Source organism: Xenia sp. Carnegie-2017, unplaced genomic scaffold (assembly GCF_021976095.1).
Source record: "Xenia sp. Carnegie-2017 unplaced genomic scaffold, XeniaSp_v1 HiC_scaffold_3, whole genome shotgun sequence".
NCBI classification, from domain to species: Eukaryota; Metazoa; Cnidaria; class Anthozoa; order Malacalcyonacea; family Xeniidae; genus Xenia; species Xenia sp. Carnegie-2017.
The window spans coordinates 3066844-3091591 of NW_025813493.1; the positions used below are offsets into that span (position 1 = coordinate 3066844).

The 24748-nt window shown below is 32.7% G+C and overlaps 3 protein-coding genes and 2 long non-coding RNA genes across 6 annotated transcripts; 3 read left to right on the top strand and 2 right to left on the bottom strand.

The window, feature by feature from the left end:
* The first annotated feature begins 1578 nt into the window (after window positions 1-1578).
* Window positions 1579-2769, top strand: LOC124454391. Its single transcript, XR_006951435.1, has 2 exons — window positions 1579-1802; window positions 2695-2769. It is a non-coding gene; the product is annotated as an uncharacterized LOC124454391 (long non-coding RNA).
* A 105-nt stretch (window positions 2770-2874) lies between these two features.
* On the top strand, window positions 2875-5262 carry LOC124454905 (ryncolin-2-like). Its single transcript, XM_047005657.1, has 4 exons — window positions 2875-3281; window positions 3902-4189; window positions 5087-5102; window positions 5176-5262. Exons 1-4 carry the CDS (start codon window positions 2875-2877, stop codon window positions 5260-5262), a joined length of 798 nt encoding a protein of 265 aa, XP_046861613.1.
* Window positions 5263-6687: 1425 nt separating this feature from the next.
* LOC124454643 (choline/ethanolamine kinase-like) lies at window positions 6688-16389 on the top strand. Of its 2 annotated transcripts, none has more exons than XM_047005412.1 (10): window positions 6688-7019; window positions 7526-7766; window positions 8116-8249; window positions 9661-9719; window positions 9796-9880; window positions 10626-10734; window positions 11385-11476; window positions 11845-11926; window positions 13051-13138; window positions 16312-16389. In XM_047005412.1, exons 1-10 carry the CDS (start codon window positions 6859-6861, stop codon window positions 16347-16349), a joined length of 1089 nt encoding a protein of 362 aa, XP_046861368.1. In that variant the 5' UTR covers window positions 6688-6858; the 3' UTR covers window positions 16350-16389. The 2 variants fall into 2 exon arrangements, with proteins under 2 accessions (XP_046861368.1, XP_046861369.1); XM_047005413.1 differs by lacking the exon at window positions 16312-16389 and adding an exon at window positions 13156-13447 and having other exon boundaries at window positions 6689-7019; window positions 13051-13121.
* On the bottom strand, window positions 13695-20311 carry LOC124454641 (angiopoietin-related protein 7-like). The gene is made up of 4 exons (XM_047005411.1): window positions 20181-20311; window positions 19468-19895; window positions 19011-19388; window positions 13695-14122 (listed from the first exon to the last, which is right to left on the bottom strand). The coding sequence occupies exons 1-4, from the start codon at window positions 20237-20239 to the stop codon at window positions 13872-13874; spliced, it is 1116 nt and encodes a 371-aa protein (XP_046861367.1). The 5' UTR covers window positions 20240-20311; the 3' UTR covers window positions 13695-13871.
* A 3134-nt stretch (window positions 20312-23445) lies between these two features.
* On the bottom strand, window positions 23446-24264 carry LOC124454449. The gene is made up of 2 exons (XR_006951456.1): window positions 24006-24264; window positions 23446-23927 (listed from the first exon to the last, which is right to left on the bottom strand). It is a non-coding gene; the product is annotated as an uncharacterized LOC124454449 (long non-coding RNA).
* Between the last annotated feature and the right edge of the window lie 484 nt (window positions 24265-24748).

Consider the following 24748-nt stretch of genomic DNA (forward strand, 5'->3'; position numbering starts at 1 on the left):
TTCGCATTAGAAAACGGTGGAAAAAGGAGAAATGAGATGGAAAGAGAGAGAGAGAAGAGGGAGAGAAGAGAAGAGAGAGAGAGAGAAGAGAAGAAGAGAAGAAGAGAGAGAGAGAGAGAGAGAGGAAAGGAGGAGAAACAATTTTATTTTACCTTTTTCTCATCTCCTTCTACGGATTACCATTTATTATCCCTCGTCTCTTCCTTCACCCTCTTTTTCCTTTTACACCTGCACATCCTCCACCTCCTTATACACCTGCACATCCTCCATCTCTTTAAACACCTTCCCATCCTCCACCTCCTCATGTACATTCACATCGTCCACAAGCAATTGTACTGAACTCACTCAGTGTACCTCTACATTGTACTGACATTGCTTAGTCCTCCTCCTTCTACTTAGCACTGACCAACCACTCCATCCCGAAGGTAAATAACTTTATGTTTATCATGCAGGGGTCTTCAGTTCATAAAATACTGGAATTCTGTTGTGCATCTTTTCCTGGAACGTATTCTATATATCTTCGGTGACTCATTCAATCTATGGTAAAAACAAATGTGAATAGCCAATTTAAATAGTTTATAATATTGGTCATAAATTAAGAAGTTTAGCAAATTCTCATGTTTTTGATACTTTTTACTAATTATTACAGGAATTTGCATCACAATCCATCCACTTTGCATCACAACAAATCAAATAAATCTATGACATTGCTCAAAAACCACTTGCCGCCTTGGACAACGAGTTTGACATTGACCTAGTAATTATTGTTCTGTATCACACAGCTGGATTGCTAGCTATCGACAGTGGCTTCAAACAAAAACTATCAACAATGACAATGTTTAGGAAAGGAGTTCTCGATAAGAACACTGGCATACGTAGTTAGCATGAGCTTTGCTCTTCATAGTAAGGTCAAGTCAATAGGGGACCCTATTTTTTTGTCTGAAAACTTAATGATATTATATATCAAACATAATTCCAATGATCATTTACAAATATTTAACAAAATACCAATATGATTTGATAAAAAGTAAAGACAAAACAAAGACGTTAGTATTGTAAGAAAACGCGAAATTTTGACGAACGTAAACTTATTCAAACATAAAATGAAGTCTAAGCGTTTCGCATGATTTCTTAAGCATCAGTAGGACACTCAGTTAAGTTGTAATAAAATCTGCTTAACTTCACAAACGCAATGAAAACATTAGCGAGCTTAAGTTATTTAAATTTATCTTCCAAAAGGACAATATAACTGTATAAAGGTTATAAATTTTAGAATAGGAAATAAAATAGGATTTACTTAAAACATGTACAATATTTTATTTTAATTATGTCTATAAAAAAGATGAAAAATCCACGGCATGAGTTCCATCTAAATTTCTTCCTCTTTTAGCGAATTGATATCTCCTTTATGTCAATTCTCTTTCAATCAAAAAACGTGTTTGATTGTTTATTTATAACGTATTTTTCATGGCAATACAATACACACTGTCATTTTAAAAAATATTTATATTCGAAAAAATCTATTCTATGAAACGCTTTAAATGTATATGATGACATCTGAAAATAGAAAGTGATATTCACCACAGCTGGTAGTGCTCTGAAGACAAAAACAGGATCGTATATCACTTTAAATTCTCGGGCAAGCTCATTTTCTTTAGTCATATTGGTTTCTACATTATAAGATCATGAGGACCTTTGCTCTCTTAGCGATTTTTGGTTGCGTCTTTCTCGATGGAAATGTCATATCTCAAAAATATGCAACTGCTGAACCATTCACTGAATCAACATCAAAAGTGATAGAGGTAAAAAAATGAAAAAATTCATATATGACATATAACACGACATCAACAATAATTTACTTTCAGCTACTGTCATCATAAAACATAAAATGTTTTTTGTATACCATTTATATGAAAATTCTTATTTTGATAGTATTGACTCGTGCCTATACTGAGCTCTAAGTGTTTGTTATAGGCTGTTACCTATAAATATTTATATATATAAATCTACTCATGGCAAATGTTCAAGAAAAGGTTATCAAACTGCGCATCTTTCTATTCAAAAAGGATTTCTTGTCAAAACGATTGTATTTCAATCAGCAACAACATTTTGTTTGCCTAAGATGAGAGCAAGACTAATTCAGATGTTTTTATTTATACACAATTCTGAAATCATTTTTGTCATAGTATTATTTATGTCTGAATAGCGTGTACCCATACGATTTATGATGTTTACTGCAGTTGGGTTGTCATACAGTATTCTTATGAGCGAGATCTCATTATGCTTTGCAAAGGTGTGTAGACCTCGTTAGATAGCCTCTCATTTCTAAATAGTCAATGTTGTTTGTAGACTCGGATTTTTCCATGCATCACTTATGAATGTTCCTTGATGCCATGCCTCCCACCCTGAGAGGAAAGCATCAATAGTAATTGAGTACTGGTGTTTCTTCCTGAAAATTTCTGAAATAAATTTTCAGCATTTAAAAGCCACCAGTGTAATTCTGTTCGTGCACCCTGTGCTATTTGAATATTGGTATCATAATTCCCTTTCGCATCCTTCAAGGCTTTAGTTTTATCGTTTTTTAGCTCTGTGTTCATATTGCATAAAAGTAATTAAAGTGAAAAATAGGTAATCTATTTTGCTGTATGTGAAAAACATTAATGCTGAACATATAATTATATTTATATATATTAGAAAACGTGCAGCCCTAACATGAAATGTGGCTTCTGGAATTCGAAGTGCCGCCAAAGATTACTTAAGCTATACATACAAAAGAAAACACTCGAAGCACAACTAGCAAAAACACAAAACATGTTAAAAACTATTGAAAAACATTTGACAAGGCTTTCAAAAAAATGTCAAAAACTAACAGGAATGAAACAAAGCTCAAAGGAGATACAAGAGAAAGACTGTGCAGATCTTTACAAAAAAGGTGAAAAAAAGAACGGAGTTTATCAAATTGATCCAGATGGTCATGGTTACTTTAAGGTTTTCTGTGATATGACGTCATCTGGTGGAGGTTGGACTGTGTTTCAAAGACGTCAAGATGGAAGTGTAAACTTCTATCGAGGTTGGAAAGACTATAAACAAGGTTTTGGTGATCTGAAAGGCGAATTCTGGCTTGGATTGGATAAAATATACCGACTAACATCTGCAAGGAGAAATAAACTTCGTGTTGATCTTGGAGACACGTCAGGAAACAAAACATATGCTGAACATGATTATTTTGCTGTAAAGAATGAAAATGAAAAACATCAATTGAGTCTTGGAAAAATATTCTGGTAAGTCAATAGACAAATACAAACAATTAAAGCACACAAAATTCTAAAGGTTAATGTGATAAAAATGATATCAGCATTAAGTTAAATTGCCTTGGATGCTTGGAGTTTGCATGAACTGATTTACCTTTTTCGGTAAATATATGTCATAAAAGCAATATATTGTTTAAACTTATAAAATACAACAAACAACCCCATTGATAAATCAAAAATTATTTTGTCGTGTGAATACAGTTTTGAAAATACCAGTAGAACAACTAAATTACTAACTGCAACAACTACTTCTGGACAGGCAATACTAGAGAGCCATTCGAGGATAAAGACTAGTTTACTCATAAAAATAAATTACAAATTCAGCTTCAGCTTTGTGTACAGCAAATTATGAGTAAGGGCCTGAACAGATTTATATATAAAAACACATGTGAATTTGGTATATTAGCTTGAATATTTCTCTACATAATCAAAGAACTAAATGATGAGAAACATGTTAGTGCAAAAAGCATACCTCTATTGTAAATATCTTTGTCAAATGTCCATTAAATAAACCTTAATATTATACACAAGCATTCAAGTAAGACTGTAGTAGCAAAATGTAATGCGTTATAAAAGATTTTTCTGTTAAGTGTGTGTTATCTTGAACACAATTATCGCCATTTAGGAACTGCTGGGGACTCATTATCCGCCCATAAAAACAAGTCGTTTACGACAAAAGATTCAGACAACGATACAGATGTTGTAGGAAACTGCGCTGTAAATGCTAAAGGTGCTTGGTGGTATTATTATTGTTATGATTCCAACCTAAATGGGTATTATTATCATGGCAATTATCAACCTTCTGCATCTTGGTACAAAGGTGTTGTTTGGAAAGAGTGGAAAGGATTTTCTTATTCTTTAAAATTCACTGAAATGAAAATAAAACCATCAGGAAATTTTTAATAAAGTGATGATTTCATGACTATAATGAATATATGTGTAGTGAACATTATGTATTTTGTCGTAGAATTTGTTGCTTATAGTCTTTACAATGAAATAAATCTCTACAGTCTTTATTCGTGTTGATTGATTGGCAGATGGATTTTTCTTTGGACTTGGTACAGTATTTACTGAAACCGTGTCGCAAAAAAGCAACCCAACTTCAGCTCGCTCTGGTGCATAACTAATATTAAATAACTAAATAGGTTTTCGTGATTTTTTACCATAATGAAAGAACAGTATCTGAGCTTTCAAATGTTGCGTGTTTGTATCAAAATATAAATTTCCTTTTTATCTCCTTGAAGAAGAAAAGCAGCTGCAGCAGTCTATGATTTCTTACATTTTGACTTATATCCGTTTTACTGTTTAAAATGCTTCATATCTTTTTGATGAATTTTTTACTGTGTTGAGAATAGTTCGCAAACTTGCTTTTGAGCTTTAAGCAATGTAGCTATGTAGACTAAAAAGTTGGTTGCTAGCGGTAACTCGTTGGTAATTCATTGGTATGTTATTGGTAACTTGTTGAGATATTTGTAACACGTGGGTATGTTTTAAGTAACTCTTAGTTAAGTTATTGGTAATTAAGTCGTTTGTAGGTTGAAGAAAGCTTGATGAAACTGAACGTAGTTGAAGCATCTAGCGTACACTCGAGAATTTGGAATGTGACTCGTGGACCAAAGAAAATACGAATGATTCCAACCATGTTGACGACGATAAAAGCTCTATACGCATGGCGAAGACGAGGTTTCAATACCAAAACAATCGAGTAACAAAACCGAGTCTTCTGGAGATGTTGTTTAAAGAAATATCGATGAATCATACTTATACTTTTTAAGCTCGTTGGCTCAAGTGGTATATAGAAGTGGGAAATGTTCATGATCTTGCTAAAGACATGAAAAAATACATACCAGTGTCTTTGCTTTAGGACGAGGAATCTGATTTTGAAAATGAAGAGGAAGCAATCACCACAAGAGATTTGCAAGAAGATTCAAAGTGTACTCTGCAAAATTAGTAAATACAGATGGAGTGTTGTGAGAAGAGTACTCTATAGAATGTCATTGACGAGGAATTGTACAAGGTCAACAAAGAATTTTTCAGTTTCTTCCCGAGATTGTAGAAGATATTAGTTCACTTTCATTCACAGGTAGAAACTTTCCAGTATTGCATGTCCTACTTTTGGCTGCCCAGAAATCTGTTTATGTTTTTTATGCAATCGATTTATGTAGTAAGTATATTTCGTGATTTATATGCAATGTTTGTTACGTGGACTATCTCGCGTGAGTTACACGTTTATATGGTGTTAAAGGTCTTATATTTTGACAAGGTAGGCAATTCTCAAGACAAATTAACGACCGTTAACAGAAACACTTTCACAAAACCATAAATATCTTATAAGTACATGGAAGACCACGAAAAAATACATCTCATTTGTCATGAATAATTTTACTGCATTTTGTAGTTTTTTACATTAAAATGTATTTCTATGCATATGAAAAATGCGAATATTTTTAGGTTTTGTGCCAAATAATTCTCAAAACCTATGCTAGGACACTTATCTACACATTCGTCATATTTTTGAAGGCTCAAACGCAATGCAGATTGGCTAAAATTGTTTTCTCATACATTCAGATTGGATAAAATTTTTTTTGATTGTTTTCACAAAAATTCAGCGCCAGCCAACCCTCGCATGTATTTCCATCAACCGAGACATTATTTCAAAAATTTCGATTCGAGAACTTCAAATGCCTTTCTCGAACGACAAAACTAAAAGAATTTTTTAATAATTATTTGTTATTTCACATTTGTTGCACTTGGTTTATTTAAAATGGTAAAGCCTTATGTATATTTATTTGTACACAGTTTTTAAACCCCATTTTTAAAAAATACATTTCTTTTAGCCACGCCCAAATTACCACGCCCTGTTGTAGGAAAATTTATCTATCTGCCCCGTCTAAAGTAATTGTTAGCTACGCCACTGGTTACAGTACATTTCTTGCTATCACTAATCATCTGTAATATTACAATTACTAATAAACGATGATAATTTAATTACTTAATATTGTTACTGTAAGCAATGCACATTTCAAGTAAATGGTTTGAACCCGGGAGTATCGTTACAAGTTTGTAAATGTAGATCGTCCAGGTTGGTATAGTCCTGAGAAGGACTGTTTTTGTTGTTGTTGACTGACGTTTCGACAACCGTAGCGGTAGTCATTTTCAGAGTCAAAAGCACATTTCATTACCATGTTAAACGTTTTCTAGAAGTCCTTTGGCTCTGCATTTTCACGATTAGTTTTGTTGGATATGATTTTGTGATATTGACGGATGAAGTTTACACGTCACTTCATATTAGGAAATGGTAGACCGCCTTCTGTGCACGAATGAATAAGTATCACATGGCTAAAGCTTTGTTTACGTTGAATCATGTCATTTGTTGCATGTAATTTGTGCAAAGTTCTTGCAATTTTCACGTCATTTTAACGAACGACCTCATGATCGACCTTCAACGACCGTAGAATCAGTGATTGTTGTCATTTCCTGAGTAAATTCGACACATTTCTCAAGCCATCACTAAAATGACTGCGCTGTTGCTTGGCTGGTTTCGACCATGCTTGGCTACAAAGTTGTGCGTAGTTTGAAAAATTATTTTCTTACTGGAAAAATGGTTGACGCTAAGATCAAAGATTTCGGCTATAATTTATGTCGAAAATATCTCGGTGGGAAATGGAAGAAAATCAGTCCACAACATTTTGAAATTGAACGAATTCAGTAAGTACAATTTTCAAAAACGTATCTGTAAGAACTATACTTGTTTAGATGGGGCGACATTCATTTAATGGTAAAATGTTCTCAATGATATATAAGGTGAAAATATTCTCTATATGTCTATTGCCAACGTTTTAAAGAGAACTGGGCTGTTTGTGTTAGCTGCCACACTAAATTTCTTCTCAAGATTTATATGTTTCGATGCAATATGCAAGATTTTCTGCAGTTTAGCAAGGCTGCAGATTGCAAAGTGTGATGGATTTCAAATAAGCATCCTTGTTTTATATGCAAAATAATCTTCATAATAGTACCTTTGATTTAGAAATTAATTTCCGGAAGAAAAGATCTTGTAAGATATGATTAATCTAAGAATGGGCTTATTTTGTATATTTATTTAACCAATGCTCTGATCTTACCTCTATGCATGTCTATCTTTGCTCTTTTGTTGATAAACTTACCTCTCAGAGGAGATGAAATCATAGTTTGAGTGATTATTTTAACAATTACAGTGGTGGATTAACGAATCATTTGTTTCTGTGCTCTTTGCCACATGAATATGCAAATTATAATCCTGATGGTGTGAACAAAGCACTGCTTCGGCTATATGGTGCATTCTATGCAGATTTGTCTGACAACAATGTTCGCATGATGGAGGAATGCATCATTTGTGGCCTTTTAGCTGAAAAAAAGATGGCCCCAGAGTTGTATGGTATATTTCCTGATGGAAGACTTGAACAGTTTATTCCTAATGTAAGTAGAAAAAAAATCAGCGATTAATGTAAGGAAAGTTTATCTTTTTGTAGTGACTATATCACCTGCTTGTATGGAAAGAACGTGCCCTAGCTTTCCTGCTTTAATATCAATTTAAATCTGTTCTAGCACAGCTGAGTTTTGTATTCCACCGATAGTAGTATAATCAGTATTGATTATTTCATACTAACTATACAGTCTGTATAGAAAAATTGTCAATTCATTCTCATTTGTATTGGAAAGAGTTTATAATTTTTGAATTAAACTGTTAAATAGTTGAAATTTTTGCAACATTAATTTTTGCATTGTTTACCAAAGTTTAATTTACTTGTGTTGTAATTTGTTAAAGGTTCGAGCATTGACTAGTCGGGAAGTCCAGTATCCTCGTTTATCACAACAAATAGCTGAGCATGTAGCTGCGTTTCATAAGCTAAAACTTCCTCTCTCAAAGGAAGGAACTTGGTTTTTGGATTCACTTCAAATGTGAGTTTGACTCTTTTGAATCTTTTGCACCAATCTGAATTAGTTTTGAAGTAAACCCACTTTCTGTTACAACTTTTTTTAAAATATATTCAAGACTTCATATTGTTCGAAATGACCTCACCATGTCCTTATATTATTATTTTATGACAGTGTACAGTATATAATACATTGATTGTTTATAGTCTATTTTTTTTGATAGATTTGTGAAGGAAATTAAAGGTCTTAAATTTTCCAATGTTGATAAATTAAAGATCTTGGATGAAATTTTCATAAATTTGACATTGATGAAATTCTCAAATTTATCAGGTATGGAAAATAGTCAGCTACTCAAAAAGAGAACGGTCATGGGGACTAGGGAGACCGGTCACGTGTGGGGGGAGGAGCTTGTTGGGAAACTATTGTGTCTACAGGTGGGATATTTAAATGATTTTGTGATTATAATTGAGATCATACATTGTGACTGACTGAGCGTACGTACGATGTAGGATTAGATAGAAAAGTAGATGATACTGACGGTTTTCTCTTTTTTAAAGTTGTCTTAGTCTTCGATTTTATGATATTTTGAAAATAAATTTATGATTGGCGCTGATTGGTTGAATGCTCGAAAACCCCGTGTATCAGAAACCATTTTTCAGTCTCGCGAAAATATCGCAGATTGCGTGGTTTGCGTGGACACGGAAAATTTAAACAATATGTCGTTAAGTTTGTCTTTTTAATGTTGGTTTTAATTTATGAATGAAATACATACTTGTGAAAGTTTCGGAGCAACTCGAAATTCATTGAAAGTACTCAATTCGTGCTCGTGCTTGGCACGCAATTTATTTTTTCTTCCAAACTTTCCCGCGTTTAGAAACACAGTAAACATTTTTTATTACTTACGTGATAAATGAATGCTTATTTTTATACCTATGCATTAAGTTGTCGTTTTCTGTTTAAGCTACTACTACTGCTAGTCAGTAGTCTGACAATGATGTTGAAAATTGTATGCTTCATGCCTGATGAAGATCAAATATCAACGTCTTGATAGAATAATAATGGCTTCTTATTTTTCTGTGGTTTTTTTTTATTATGCTGCCTTTAGACTACGTAGCCTTTACTTAAAAATTTTTACAAAGAAGAACATTATATGAAAGCAATTGTATGACGTACTTACTTATTTGGACACACAGTCAATCAACCACAGTACTAAATGAATAAAAACAATAGATTTTTAAATTACTTAAAATTCACATAATCACAAATCCTTAATTTATTTAATGATATAATATGAGACATCAACTGCTGAAATGCTATGCACAAACCATATACAAAGTTAATTATACTGAAAATACTTATGTGTCAAAAAGATGTTTTAGGATCAATGAATTTAAGTGTTGCTTACATTATTTTTATTTTGTTGTTGATGTGTTAGGCACGTGGTTGAAAACAGCCAATCACCAGTTTTCTTCTGCCATAATGACGTACAACCAGGTAAAGATTTCCAACTATGTCATTGTGAATATTATGGGTTTTTAATAAAGGTTAAATATAATTTAAATACCTACAGGAAACTTGTTGGTGAAAGCAAATGAAGATCTCGATGAGGCAAAAATTCGTGTGATTGATTTCGAATATTCTTGTTATAACTACAGGTGAAAAAAAAGAGAGAAGGATAATTTTCGTTTAAACCGCAAATGAGGAAGGAAGAAAGGAATATTATTTCATCTTCGCGCTGCGTAGAGTTGTCAAATATTATGATAGTAAGATTTTCGTTTGATCACTTAAAGCAGTCAACAATGGAGTAAGGGGGAAGAGCTGTCAAAAACCAGCCAATTTGTACCCATAATGCTTTGCAACCCGCTGCTTATCATTCTCTTAGAAAATTTTGAATATTTGTTTCATCAGAACATTTCAACTTTTCTTATTTTTAACGTTTCTAAATTTGTTTATCTTGTCTACGTTTCTATATTTGTTTATCTTAAATGAGGAAGGAAGAAAGGAGACATTTAGTTCTATATCTGGAATATTATTTCATCTTTGCGCTGTGTATAGTTGTCAAATATTATGATAGCAAGGGTTTTGTTTGTTCACTTAAGCCCGCCGCACACTGGTAAACTTGCCGCGCGTACTTGTTATTCGTGACAAGTGTGATCGACAAAATTAAACAAACGCGCGTTTGATATTTGACTCATCTGTCACGAATGACAAATGTTGTTCATTTGAAGAGCTGGCAACAAAATAACCATATTGCACCCATAATGCTTTTCAACCGGCTGCTTATCTTTCTTTTCGAACATTTTAAATTATTTATTTCATCAAAACTTTTCAACTTTTCTTGTTTTAAACATTGTTTATCTTGTCAAATTTTTTTGTAATATTTGTTATTTTTTGATTCAGAGGATACGATATTGGTAATCATTTCAGTGAATGGATATTTGATTATAATCATCCACATTATCCCTTTTTTACTGGAGACGTCACCAAATATCCTTCTTATGATCAAAAGGTAATTCACTAATATATGTAATAATTTAAGAAAAGATAACAACAATTTTATGGTTAAAAATAACTCTCGAAGTATAGTTCATATGAAAAGGATGATCTGCTGTTTATAATGTGGCTATCTATTATTGCTTGATTTGAATTACAACATTTATAGCTACCATGTGTTAATGATGTGATGATTTTGCTATTCCTTGCGGTGTAACTATTTATTCTCAGTACTTTATTTCTGTTTTTCTCGTGTTTTTTTTTGCTTTTGATTGCTTTGCTTTTTTTGCTTTCTCATCTCGGTGTTTTGCCGAGGAAGTTTTTTGTCGTCGGTGTTTTGCCGTAAAGGTATTTTCCTCGGTGTTTTGCCGTAGAGGTTTTACCCCGGTGTTTTGCTGTAGAGTTATTTCTCTCATTGTTTTGCCGTAGAGGTTTGCCCTCGGTGTTTTGCCGTAGAGGTCCCCCCGGTGTTTTGCCGTAGGGGTATTTCCATTGAGTTCTATAAGACCTGGAGGGAACACGTTAACAAAATTACTATAAATTATTGGCGCGCGGCCCGTGGTCAAAAACATGGCGGATTTGGTAGTCAAAGTCAGCGGAAAGACGCGGGCTCATGAAATAAAAATTTTGTGAAAAATTCTTATTCCAAACTTATCGAAATTTCAGGTATTTTTTGTCCGTGCGTATTTACAAGCTTACAATGAAACGACTGACGTCACGTTAGACGAGATTGAAAAAGTTATCGACGAAGCTGATAGGTAAATATTATAACAATCGTCCTCTTGTATTAATATAGCGCAAGATAAATTTTGGAAATTCTTAGATTTCTATGAGTACGTATGTGTTGACAGATTTATTTTCACTGTCGTAGTTCTCGTTTATTTAAGGTTCAGTTTTTGGAATACGTCAGTTTAGGGTTTAATGACGCCATTTAATTCAGGTCGGTTTTATGTATACCTTTATAGGCTTTTATTACAAAGCCTATTCAAGTAACTTTTTACATATTGCACGCATGTGCTTACATATTGGCGTCGGTTTTGTTTTTCTGCGAATAAATGTTAATTTTACGTATGTTTTAAAAATATTTATGAAATAACATCAGCTTTGTCTTCCTTTTTTTCTATAGATTGTCTCTTCTTTCTCATTTCTTTTGGGCAATGTTTTCAATTCTTCAAAGTTATAAATCCTCGATTAATTTTGGTTATCTCGTAAGTAGATGAATTGTTCAATAGTGTTGTTTACCGTTAGATTTACATCACGTGACTGAATTGCCTTTTTGGTTGTTGTATTGTCGTACCGTGGTAATGTACAACATTTGATATTTTTAAAATACCATGTCTTATAAGGAACATTCTACATCAAACACTGTTAGAAATGTGCACTACCACTTCATCATCTTTTTGCAAATAATTAGCGTTATTTCTTCAAAAACATTTGTGTAAATGCATGGTCTTTTGCACTAAGTTCTCTCGATGTGGATTTTTTCAGAACAGAGGTTATGCACGTATGAGAGATATTGAATTTTTCGTTATGCACGGATTTCTTTTAATAATCAAATCAATATAAAACAATTCCCAGCTGTATTATTAATCGAAAGATCTCGCATTCAAAGTATTAATCTCACATACAACGTATTAGTCTCACATACAACGTATTAGTCTCACATACAACGTATTACTCTCACATACAACGTATTTAAAAACGTGAGAAAATATATAGAGAAATGCGAACCTCAACTTAAATAGGAAATATTACGCAAATATTACGTTAACTGCAAGATGGTAGTTTAAACAGTTCTTAAAAAGAACTATGAGTTACAAGCCTTTTATCACCATTGACCAGTATTATTTGAAATAAAACATGTTTTGCGAAATTATCTATTCTAAATTATCTTTAATTGATTTAATTGATTAAGATGAGATCAACTTTCCACATTTGCAAAGGCAATTGAAAACTCACCTGTAGACCAAGCAGCGTATTGCGTTATATCTTTTTGTTGTTTTATAAAGGATAGATAAAAAATATTCCTCTTTTTATTTATTAAAATATGTTCATAGGAACTTTTATTAAAACCTAAACAGACAAACAAAGTTATTTGCCTGCAGTTTAACTGGTGCATTACTGTACGTTGAATGGGCCCTCTAACATAACATGTACACAAACTTGTTTACATTTTTTGCAGTAACTTTTGTCTCAATTACTCCTTAGTAAATATTATTTTAATAAGATTGCCTTTTCAGTGTAATGGGATGATGTTATGGACCTCCTTAAGGCTAAAGTTGAGCTGTAGTTAATATGTCTTCATCTGCTTGATTACTGCTCTTTCTTTCAGGAATACGCCCTTTTTCGAATGGAATGTTTAAATCATTTCAGGCATTTTTCCGAGGAGAAACCTGGAGACAAGTTGCGTCATGATAATGGTAAAATCCATTGTGATGTTTAGGGTGAATTTTGAGCCCGTCACAAGTTGCTGAAGATCGAGATATTCATTTTTTGGTGATTAGAAAGAATATCATTATGTAGTAGCATATATGTAAATTAACTGCACCAACACATGTGTTTGTTTGCGTCTCCATTCAAAGTCTTCTTGAATAACGGTTTTCTTTTGAATTTACCAATTACGAACAGCAATGGGCTTAAATGTAAGGTGTGTATGACTGCGTTCACTTGTGTGTGAATTTCTACTCAAATTTTCAAATGAATAATATAGTGGTTTAAATCTATCTAAACAACAAGCAGTTAGACACACTGTGTTGTCTATAGGTTATGTGCAACCATTATCTTTGGCGGGAACAAGATTGCTCATGACAAACCAGATAATATATCAGATACTCGCATGACATGCATGATAAATCCAAGATGGCGTGAGAACGAGCAAAAAACATCACAATTTTTTGCAATTAACTTTCACCGCAAACGTCAAAGAAATGTTAGAAAAGACGTCACTTCAAAACTATATCATCAAATATGCCATCATTTGGGGAAAAAAATTATTATTTTACCACAGCATTTTTCAACAATTGTTTCCACGCTTTTTTAAAAGAATGATGATTGTAAAGGTTCTATTAAGAGTTATTATCATATGTCAATATTATGCGAAGTTTCATAAGATATATTAATCAAAGTTAAGGAAACACAATATTTAAAAATTCTTTATGGTTTTAGTTTCATCTCAGTAAACTTTAAGGATTTAGTGTTATTTTTCCAACGAAACCAAACCACACCACTCCAACTGCTGTATCCTTTACTATAGTAGTGTCCATTTAGGTTGGAAGTATTACATCTATTATACCACCAAGCACCTTTGGTGTTAATGGCGCAGTTCCCTTTATATTTATCATTATCTGAATCTTTGGTTGAAAACGCCATGCCATTATGATAAGATAATGAATCTCCAGCATTTCCTAAAAAAAGTAATTTTGCTCAGAAGAATTTTACGTCATTTAACTAATGTTATCTTACATTTCTCCTTAAGAATTGCAGAAAATACCCAACACGTGTTTTATGTCGTTAGTAGAAGATTTCAAGAGATTTTTTAATGGTCATTTGTTTACGAGGCTTTTATGAGATTTGTCAATTAGTTTTTCATTTAATTTATAGAGTGAAAAAGAAGTGGTATAAATACCGAAACATATTACAATCCTGAGTTTTCATTAGATATATTCAGTACCATGCTCGTTATTAAGTTTTATACAAAGCTAAAATCGAATTTTACTGGTTAATGTTAGCGGATGTTCCAACCACAATCATGCACAATGTACTCGCTGGTATTATAGTTGTTGCTAATTTATTAAACCATTTATCCTTCTCGAAATCAAATATATCGCAAAAGTAAAAGATGTCTACGAATTAGCTACATGTCATGAAGGCTTTTTAACTTTCTTTCATCCCCATAGTCATTGCCCTGAAGTTTTTTCTGCATCCAGTCTATTCACATTGGTCTCAATTGGTACCTGGCCTGATTCTTATTGTATTATAAATTTTCAAAATTTGTTTACTTAGGCCTGTTTCATACGTCGCATTTTACATGAGCCGAATGCAACGAGGAATTTTATCTCATTTTCTTTTGTCTTTAACGCGTTCGGTGCCAGAGCCCTCTATTTGTAAGAGCTAGGACGACGGGTCAAGGGCGAGCACGGAGCCGCCATTTTCGTGACTACTTGCAAGTTAAACTTATAATAAAAGTGTGTGAAATTGGCTAAATGAGCAAAAGAATAAAGAAATTTCGTCTTGTTTAATGGAAATTTTAAATATGTTGGAAACTACAATCAAGCTTTTGGCGTTTTTGTGAATAATTACTGCAAACCAAACTCAATTTTGCAGATTTTAGCTGCATTCGCGGTTGGCTAGTTCGTGCTTTGAAACTAATCGTGACCCACTGCTAGACGTTTTTACGTATGTGAGCGTATATTCTCACAGTTTTCAACTACAGCACCAAGATATTTGTTTTCATTGCTTATAATTTACCTGCGGTAAAGAAAATACTCGACATTTTGGTTGCATATTCTTGGCCGAGAAAACACGTTACTACACACAAATACGTCCAGATCTGAATCAATGCTTGTCAGGTATAATACTGCAGTTAAAAGGTAGTTAAAGTTAACTATGCTATGGAGCATAGTTAACTTTTCAAAAAGCCGTTAAATTTGGCGGCTTAGCTTCTCAAAGACAATTATGGGCGAGATGATGTTGATCAACAAGGTTTTACCTTGAGTTTTTAATCACATATGTATCTTCCATGGCAAAGTGGCAAAGGCTTTTAGAATAAGAGCTTTAAGGACAATGTACTACGTTCGTCAGTGCTGTAAACACCCCAAGTTTTGCTGACGAAAAACAGCCAACAATTTATCCACGTAACAAATCCCTTTTAACCAGCTGTTTCAGTAAATATTTTATTTATGATTACTGATACTATACTTTCAAAGGATTTCCTAAACATGCAAAATACAATATTCGAAAGTATATTATTTTAGCATATTGAATTAGCAATAATTATCTCTTGAAGTGGTTAAGAACTTGCAAATTAGAGTAATTTCCGAACATAATGATTAGTCATAATCTCTCTATAAAGAACAGGCTTTGTGTGTAAGAAAACTATTGAATCGTTAGCATTAGGACAATTATTTCCAATGATGTTTTACTCGAAAACAATCTTCGTAAATAAACCTTTAGGTCAAGGTCAGTTAGACACAATGGTCACTACGCACAATCCAATCTATCGTAAAGCCATTTCTTTCTTTTTTCCCGATTCCATGATTCTGGCGATATGCAGTTACATGTTTTAGCTATCAAATAATCAATTATTGTAACCATACATCACTAGTTGAAATTTCAAAATTAGGAAGGAAAATGGCGGAAATTAATCATGCGATCAATATTGTCCAGTCAACGTTCGCAAACCAGAGAACAATACATGTCCCAACTCTTAGAAATAGAGGGCTCTGTTCGGTGTATGTAAAGTTTGACGTATGAAACATACCTTACTTAATGGCGTACTTGTGTATTTTCCGAGGCTCAATTGTTATATTTGTGTTTCATGCTTATAAATGTGAATTGTCCATGTAAACTTTAATAAATTTGTGTTATGTTTTAGGTTGTTACGGTGGCCGGTACGAGTCACCAGAAAAATAATTTAAAAAACATAACAAACAATAAGAAAATATCACTCAAAATCATACCACACATTTCAAAATACTCACTACACATTTCAAAATACTCACTACACATTTCAAAATACTCACTACACATTTCAAAATACTCACTACACATTTCAAAATACTCACTACACATTTCAAAATACTCACTACACATTTCAAAATACTCACTACACATTTCAAAATACTACACATTTACACTATTTCAAAATACTCACTACACATTCAAAATACTCACTACACATTACAAAATACTCACTACACATTTCAAAATACTCACTACATTTCAAAATACTCACTACACATTTCAAATACTCACTACACATTTCAAAATACTCCACACATTACAAAATACTCACTACACATTACAAAATACTCACTACACATTACAAAATACTCATTTAAAATTCACATTACAAAATACTCACTACACACATTTCAAAATACTCACACACATTTCAAAATACTCACTACACATTTCCTTTCACATTCCATTCACATTCACTTCACTCACTTACACATTCCACTCACTTCACATTCCATACACATTTCTACTCACTCACATTCCATCCCTCTCCATTCCACTTCACATTCCATACACATTTCAAGTACCTTCACATTCAAAATCTTTCACACATTTCAAAAATACTTTTCTACCACTTACACATTTTCTACACCATTCCTACACATTTCAAAATACTCACTACACATTTCCATTCACATTACCACTCACTCTTACCATTACACATTCACTTCCATTACATTTCCATTCACATTCATACTCACTACACATTACTCACTACACATTCAGATCCACTCACTCACACATTTCAAAATACTCACTACACATTTCAAAATACTCACTACACATTTCAAAATACTCACTACACATTTCAAAATACTCACTACACATTTCAAAATACTCACTACACATTTCAAAATACTCACTACACATTTCTTAAAAATACTCACTACACATTTCAAAATACTCACTACACATTTCAAAATACTCACTACACATTTCAAAATACTCACTACACATTTCAAAATACTCACTACACATTCGTCCCAGTCTTACCCTGGTCTGGCCTAACCACGTTTGTCATTAGTTTACATATACGAAATTGACGTGATGGCAGAAAGCTAATACAAATATACGCTTCCGATTTTACTAAAAGTTCAGCACGCGTAAGGATATTTTGATGCTATTGTGGCGATATGTTGTCTATGTGGAATTCGGCACATAACATGTCGATAAATCGATGCCTTTTAACTTCCAGGGATTTCTTGGTCTTGATTAGACAACACAACATGAGTGGTCTGATTACATATAATTGTATATTGGTGATATTCGACAATCATTATTGACTGGAACTGCTTTTATTGAAATTACCGAAATTTTCATTTTTCTTTGGCGTTTCTTGTGCAACAAATTATAGCACTATGTGTAAATTTCCTCTTTGGTTTCCTTGTTATTTTTGTAACGCATCACACAAGTACGTACGCGACATAGCGAATGCAAATTCATATACTCAAATTTTTGCTATTAAAGTACGGACATGTGTCGAAAGCCACTGCAAATACATTTGCTTGCGATATGTAGATCGTCTACTAATGTTGTTGCCCGACCAAGTCCAGCATAACCCTGGAAGAATTTCTGATTAGAGTTCAGCCAATATTTTCATGCTTTTATCCCAATGTCTCAATTTGTTTGTCTTGTGAAATGCGGAATTATATATTTAATATGCTTACTTTATGATGTCACGTCAGTTTCGTAGATGGAAACTAATGATGACCGTGAGCAGGCCAGACCAGGGTAAGACTGGGACGAATGTGTAGTGAGTATTTTGAAATGTGTGTGAGTATTTTGAAATGTGTAGTGAGTATTTTGAAATGTGTAGCGAGTATTTTGAAATGTGTAGCGAGTATTTTGAACTGTGTAGTGAGTATTTTGAAATGTGTAGCGAGTATTTTGAAATGTGTAGTGAGTATTTTGAAATGTGTAGTATGACTTTGAATGATGTTTTCTTATTGTTTGTTATGCTTTCTAAATTATTTTTCTGGTGACCCGTACCGGCCACCGTAGGTTATAAGTTCAGAAAAAACTTTTACATGTAAGAACAAGTTATAATGTATATATCATTTAGGCATTAAAACTTGCATTTACAATTGAATGCTAGGGGCTTACTTCAATGCATGCATTTTGTAAAAAAGATTTCAGTCAATGATCATTAGACAATGATATTCACAGTATAGATTCTTTCTTATGTACCAAATAATTTAGTCGTGTTTATTAGATACATGTTGTTCATGTGCTAGGTTATCATTACCTAATTTACAAAGCTGCAGTTGAATTTGCATTTAATATTGATGATAAGCTAATCACAATCATTACATGTCAGAATCAATCGTTGCAACAGAATCATTCGCAAAACAGAACGACTTTTTACTTTACGTTTGTTTGTTGTATTTTTTCGGTAAGTTTTTAAGTTCAAAATTAATTATATTTTTATTGACAAACAAGGCTTTAGTTCGAAACCAACCGTCACTATCCGTTTTTATCAAAACTTGGAGAATCCCCCGTTACAAACTGCAATCACTCAAATCATTCAAAAATATTGTATATATCAAAACTTACCAGAATATTTACCAAGACTTAGTTGATATTTTTTATTTTCATTCTTTACAGCAAAATAATCATATTCAACATATGCTTTGTTTCCTGACCAGTCTCCCAGGTCTACACGAAGTTTATTTCTCCTTGCAGATGTTAGTCTGTATATTTTATCCAATCCAAGCCAGAATTCAGAAGTAAGATCGCCAAAACCTTGTTTATAGTCTTTCCAACCTCGATAGAAGTTTACACTTCCATCTTGACGTCGTTGAAACACAGTCCAACCTCCACCAGATGACTTCATATCACAGAAAACCTTAAAGTAACCCTGACCATCAGGATTAATTTGATAAACTCCGTTCTTTTTTTCACCTTTTTTGTACAGATCTGCGCAGTCTTTCCCTGGTAATGTAAACAAAGAGATCTGCCATGAAATAATATGTTGTTAAATGTCACTACTGTTACTTAAAATCATTCTTACCTCTTTGTGACTTTCCTGTGAGTTTTCTATTTTCTTTGTAAAGAGCTTTCAGTTGTTTTTCTAGTTTTTTTAGCTGTGCTTGAATTGTTGCTACTTTCACATCGATTGTTTTCATTTGTAATGACAAATTAATCATTTTCAGTTCAATGTTCTTAATTTGTTTTTGCAATTTTACTAATTTGTAAGTTTGTACATGTGTCTTGTTGATTTTGGAATGAAGCGCAATCTTAAATGCTTGAAGGTGCTTTTTTTGTGTTTGTAGATTTTTGTGATATTTTTTCAGTGTCTTTATTTGCCCTTTTATTAATGCAATTTGTTTCTTTAATGTTACATTTCTTTGAACAACTTTTAAAGTGCGTTTCATGTCAAAGTTGAGCGATGAGAAATTATCTTTTATATTAATTTCTTTTTCACTTGTTATATTTGCTCTATGGAAATAATGAAGGAAATGAGATCAATACATTTACTTTCTTTATTACTATATACATTACGACATAATATTCCTCTAATCATTGATTTAGTATAGCCAAAAAATGAAATTGTTTTAAAACAAACTCGTAAATAGATTGATGACTTAACATAGTGCAGCTAACTGAAAACGGCTTGATGTTTATTTACTCGTTAAGATATGCCGTAAAACATAGAAACATTGATAACGTTCAACAAAATTTAGTGAAAAATCCCAAAATTGAACTTAAAATATGATTACTTACCCTTCAATAATAACACCAATACAAAAAATTACGACCAACGCAAAAGTATATTTCGCCATTTTGTGATATGTGATTGATATCCACAAGTTTGGAGTGAGGACAAGATCATGAAAGCTCTTTTTATGTACTTGGGTCGACTGTATTTCAATAATTTATTGCCAACTATCGATGATGCATGCACGTAATTTCATGTTAAGTATTCATGAAGAATAGGATGGTTTCAGCTGATAATAAAAGAGATTAATTATTTGAGATTTAGACAGCAGTCTTTTTATGCTCGAAGTTTCGTCAATGAATTTGCACTATTACAAGTTCTGCTTTACTATGCGAAGTTTAAATGACGAATTTTGCGCCACCATTTTATTGTATATAGTCAAACCTTGATGTAAATCTACTAGCACGAAAAAATTTCTGTTGTCTTTAGTGTGAAAATCAATTTTAATATTTATAAGGAACAACAGACACAACAGTTTGTCTACAAATTTAAACTGAAAATATTGCATTGTATGTGTCAAATTTGTAGTTGATTACACATCCTGTTGTTTAATTATTTGATATTTTGTTTACTTATTTGATATTTTGTTTTATAAACATAACAAATTTACAAATTATATAAATTTTTATGCCTAAAACTCAACCCAACTGTATTCTTGTCTACAAGCGAGTGCTATGTATTCTTGCTTTCACATTCAGTCTCAGCACTCAATTGAATTAAGTAATTTAATCATACTTGATTTACAAAGAAACCTTTAAAACGTGGCACTCGATACGGATCATTTTCAAATATAGCTATATTTTGTGTACATATTTTTGATGCAATAAAATTTATTACAAGCTGTATTTCGCCGTTGACCATTCTTAAAACAATTTATGTCGCAGCTATATTGAACGAAACTGGCGACAATTCCCCCCAGCTGTCTCCAGTATAAAAATTATATAAATATAACTCTATTATTTCAAACAGCAATTTTATTGTTAATATCAACTTTGCACGTACATTGAAGGAAATTGTTGTGTCATAACGAACAACACATGCAATTACGAACATAGTAACGTTATCAACATGAATTTTTGAAACTTCTACTTTAAAATTATGAATGTACATGACATTCTTTTTTGAACGTAGTCCAAAATGAGAAAAATGTTTTATTTACCGTTGAATTTGTATAGACATGAATAAGGATGTTGAAAAGCTGGACTAAAACTTGAGAACTAGAAAACTAAACATCACTTGAAACATAGCTACCATCAAGGTATGTAGTTATAAGCCTCTACCTCTCAAATTGACCGAAATTATCCATTTCTAAATGTAGCTTGTGTTGATGTGCTTATTTTTGGTTTCAGCAAGCTATTGAAATTGATAATTAATTCATGCTTTATTTTTAAAGGAACTGTAATAGACGCAAACGTGGCATTTACAAATATATAAGTTATAATGATATTAGTTGAAGTAATTTCATTTGTTGTATATTTCTTAAAATGATTAATTTTTCACTTGTCTACAACATGTGTTTTTTATTGTGTATGTACGCTCATGCCTTATTAAAAACCTGATCATCACTTAGAGAACCTCACATCGATGATGTAACTTGAAATAGTTGAATATGCCCGTATTATATCAATTCTCTTGGCCTTTGTAAGCAACACAACAGTTTTACAAGACGTTTAATAAGAACAAGTATTTTCAAAGTGATTGACAAATCATTCCTTTTTAAAACTGATATATTTTCCTCAGCTGCATGATGTTACGTTCTGGCAGAATCTTCTACACTAGTCCTACTGATATCCACAACGTTTCTGAAGATTGCAGAGCGAGCATGCTGGGTACAATGGCTGGGTACATTATAAAATTAATACGCATGCGCATCATTCTTTTCTTTTTGGCGCGCTTTCGTCAACATGAACGACGCTTACGATTTTGCTCCAAATTATTCATTTCATTCCTAACGATTCGGAGATGACTTTAATCTACCAAGAAAACGATTTTCTGAGAAAGAAAATGAACAATATTAGTCCTTAGACCCAAATGAGCAATCGTTGCTGTTAAGTTCTCTACGCAAGACACGTCCACAAATGTCAGTATAGAAACCAATCAGGCACGACCAGACACCGACAAATCCAACCCCTCAGTCAAAAGAAAATCTTCTATAGGACGTACATTATGAAGAACGTTCTACATGTGATTACCAATTTTTATGAAAACTGCTCTTAGGTCCTTCAAATTATAACCTTGTTTAGTTCCTTACGAGAAGATAGATGTAACGATATAAATTATCGGCCTTTTGACAGGATGTTTTGTATTGGGGCTAGAATTCTAGCGCCTTCTTAATTGAAGGCATCTTGCAGCTCATATTTTTATCAATAGAGTGGAGATTATGAATGAGTCATTACACATCCTGTTGTTTACTTATTTGATATTTTGTTGTATGAAACATAACAAATTTACAAATTATACAAATTTTTATGCCTAAAACTCAACCTAACTGTATTTCTGTCTACAAGTGATATGTATCCTTCTTTTGATATTCTGTCTAAGCACTCAATTGAATTAAGTAATTGTTTTATATGCACGAATTACAAAGAAACCTTTAAAACGTGGCACTTGATACGGATCATTTTCAAATATAGCTATATTTTGTGCACATACTTTTGATGCAGTAAAATTGATTACAAGCTGTATTTTGCCGTTGACCATTGTTAAAACAACTTATGTTGCAGCTATATTGAACGAAACTCGCAATAATTCCCCCTATCTGTCTCCAGTATAAAAATTATATAAATATAACTCTATTATCTCGAACAGCAATTTTATTGTTAATATCAACTTTACACGTACATTGAAGGAAGTTGTTATGTCATAACGAACAACACATGCAATTACGAACATATTAACGTTATCAACACGAATTTTTGAAACTTCTACTTTAAAATAATGAATGTACAGGACATTTTTTTTTGAACGTAGTCCAAAATGAGAAAAATGTTTTATTTACCGTTCATATCGCCAGCATGCTCATGTAATCCTGCTTTCAATCTCTCTGTGTTTATACTCACGGCAAAAACAATGAATTTGTATAGACATGAATAAGGATGTTGAAAAGCTGGACTAAGACTTTGAGAACTAAAAAACTATACACCACTTCAAACATAGGTACCATCAAGGTATGTATCTATAAGCCTCTACCTCTCAAATTGACCGAAATTATCCATTTCTAAATGTAGCTTGTTTTGATGTGCTTATTTTGGTTTCAGCAAGCTATTGAAATTGATAATTAATTCATGCTTTATTTTTAAAGGAACTGTAATAGACGCAAACGTGGCATTTACAAATATATAAGTTATAATGATATTAGTTGAAGTAATTTCATTTGTTGTATATTTCTTAAAATGATTAATTTTTCACTTGTCTACAACATGTGTTTTTCTTTTTGTGTATGTACGCTCATGCCTTATTAAAGACGTGATCACTTAGAGAACCTCACATCGATGATGTAACTTGAATTAGTTGAATATGCCCGTATTATATCAACTCTCTTGGCCTTTGTAAGCAACACGACAATTTTACAAGACGTTTAATAAGAACTTGTATTTTCAAAGTGATTGACAAATCATTCCTCTTTAAAACAGATATATTTTCCTCAGCTGCATGATGTCACGTTCTGGCAGAATCTTCTACACTAGTCCCACTGATATTCACAACGTTTCTGAAGATTGCAGAGCGAGCATGATGGGTACAATGGCTGGGTGCTGCAATATAAAATTAATACGCATGCGCATTATTGCTTTTCTTTTTGGCCTGCTTTCGTCAACATGAACGACGCTTACAATTTTGCTCCAAATTACTCATTTCATTTCTAACGATTCGGAGATGACTTTAATCTACCAAGACAACGATTTTCTGAGAAAGAAAATGAACAATCTGAGTCCGAAAACCCAAATGAGCAATCGTTGCTGTTAAGTTCTCTACGCAAGACACATCCACAAATGTCAGTATAGAAACCAATCAGGCACGACCAGACAACGACACATCAAACCCCTCAGTCAAAAGAAAATCTTCTATAGGACGTACATTATGAAGAACGTTCTACATGTGATTACCAATTTTATGAAAACTGCTCTTAGGTCCTTCAAATTATAACCTTGTTTTGTTCCTTACGAGGAGATAGATGTAACGATATAAATTATCGGGCCTTTTGACCGGATGTACTGTATTGGGGCGAGAATTCTAGCTCCTTCTTAATTGAAGGCATCGTTGCAGCTCATACTTTTATCAATAGAGTGGAGATTATGAATGAGTTAATTACACATCCTGTTGTTTACTTATTTGATATTTTGTTGTATGAAACATAACAAATTTTCAAATTATATAAATTTCTATGCCTAAAACTCAACCCAACTGTATTCCTGTCTACAAGTGAGCTATGTTTCTTGCTTTCACATTCTGTCTAAGCACTCAATTAAATTAAGTAATTTATTCATACACGACTTACAAAGAAACCTTTAAAACGTGGCACTCGATACGGATCATTTTCAAATATAGCTATATTTTGTGTACATACTTTTGATGC

Excerpts from the sequence above, each read along its gene's own strand:
- LOC124454905 (XM_047005657.1), top strand. The coding sequence starts at position 2,875 with ATGAAACAAAGCTCAAAGGAGATACAAGAGAAAGACTGTGCAGATCTT. Across the intron at positions 3,282-3,901 it reads AGTCTTGGAAAAATATTCTG|TGTGTGTTATCTTGAACACA; the intron begins GTAAGTCAATAG and ends TTTTCTGTTAAG.
- LOC124454643 (XM_047005412.1), top strand. The coding sequence starts at position 6,859 with ATGCTTGGCTACAAAGTTGTGCGTAGTTTGAAAAATTATTTTCTTACT. Across the intron at positions 8,250-9,660 it reads TTTTTGGATTCACTTCAAAT|GCACGTGGTTGAAAACAGCC; the intron begins GTGAGTTTGACT and ends TTGATGTGTTAG. Across the intron at positions 10,735-11,384 it reads ATCCTTCTTATGATCAAAAG|GTATTTTTTGTCCGTGCGTA; the intron begins GTAATTCACTAA and ends TCGAAATTTCAG.
- LOC124454641 (XM_047005411.1), bottom strand. The coding sequence starts at position 20,239 with ATGGCGAAATATACTTTTGCGTTGGTCGTAATTTTTTGTATTGGTGTT. Across the intron at positions 19,896-20,180 it reads ATTGGTGTTATTATTGAAGG|AGCAAATATAACAAGTGAAA; the intron begins GTAAGTAATCAT and ends TTATTTCCATAG. Across the intron at positions 19,389-19,467 it reads CACAGGAAAGTCACAAAGAG|GGAAAGACTGCGCAGATCTG; the intron begins GTAAGAATGATT and ends TTACATTACCAG.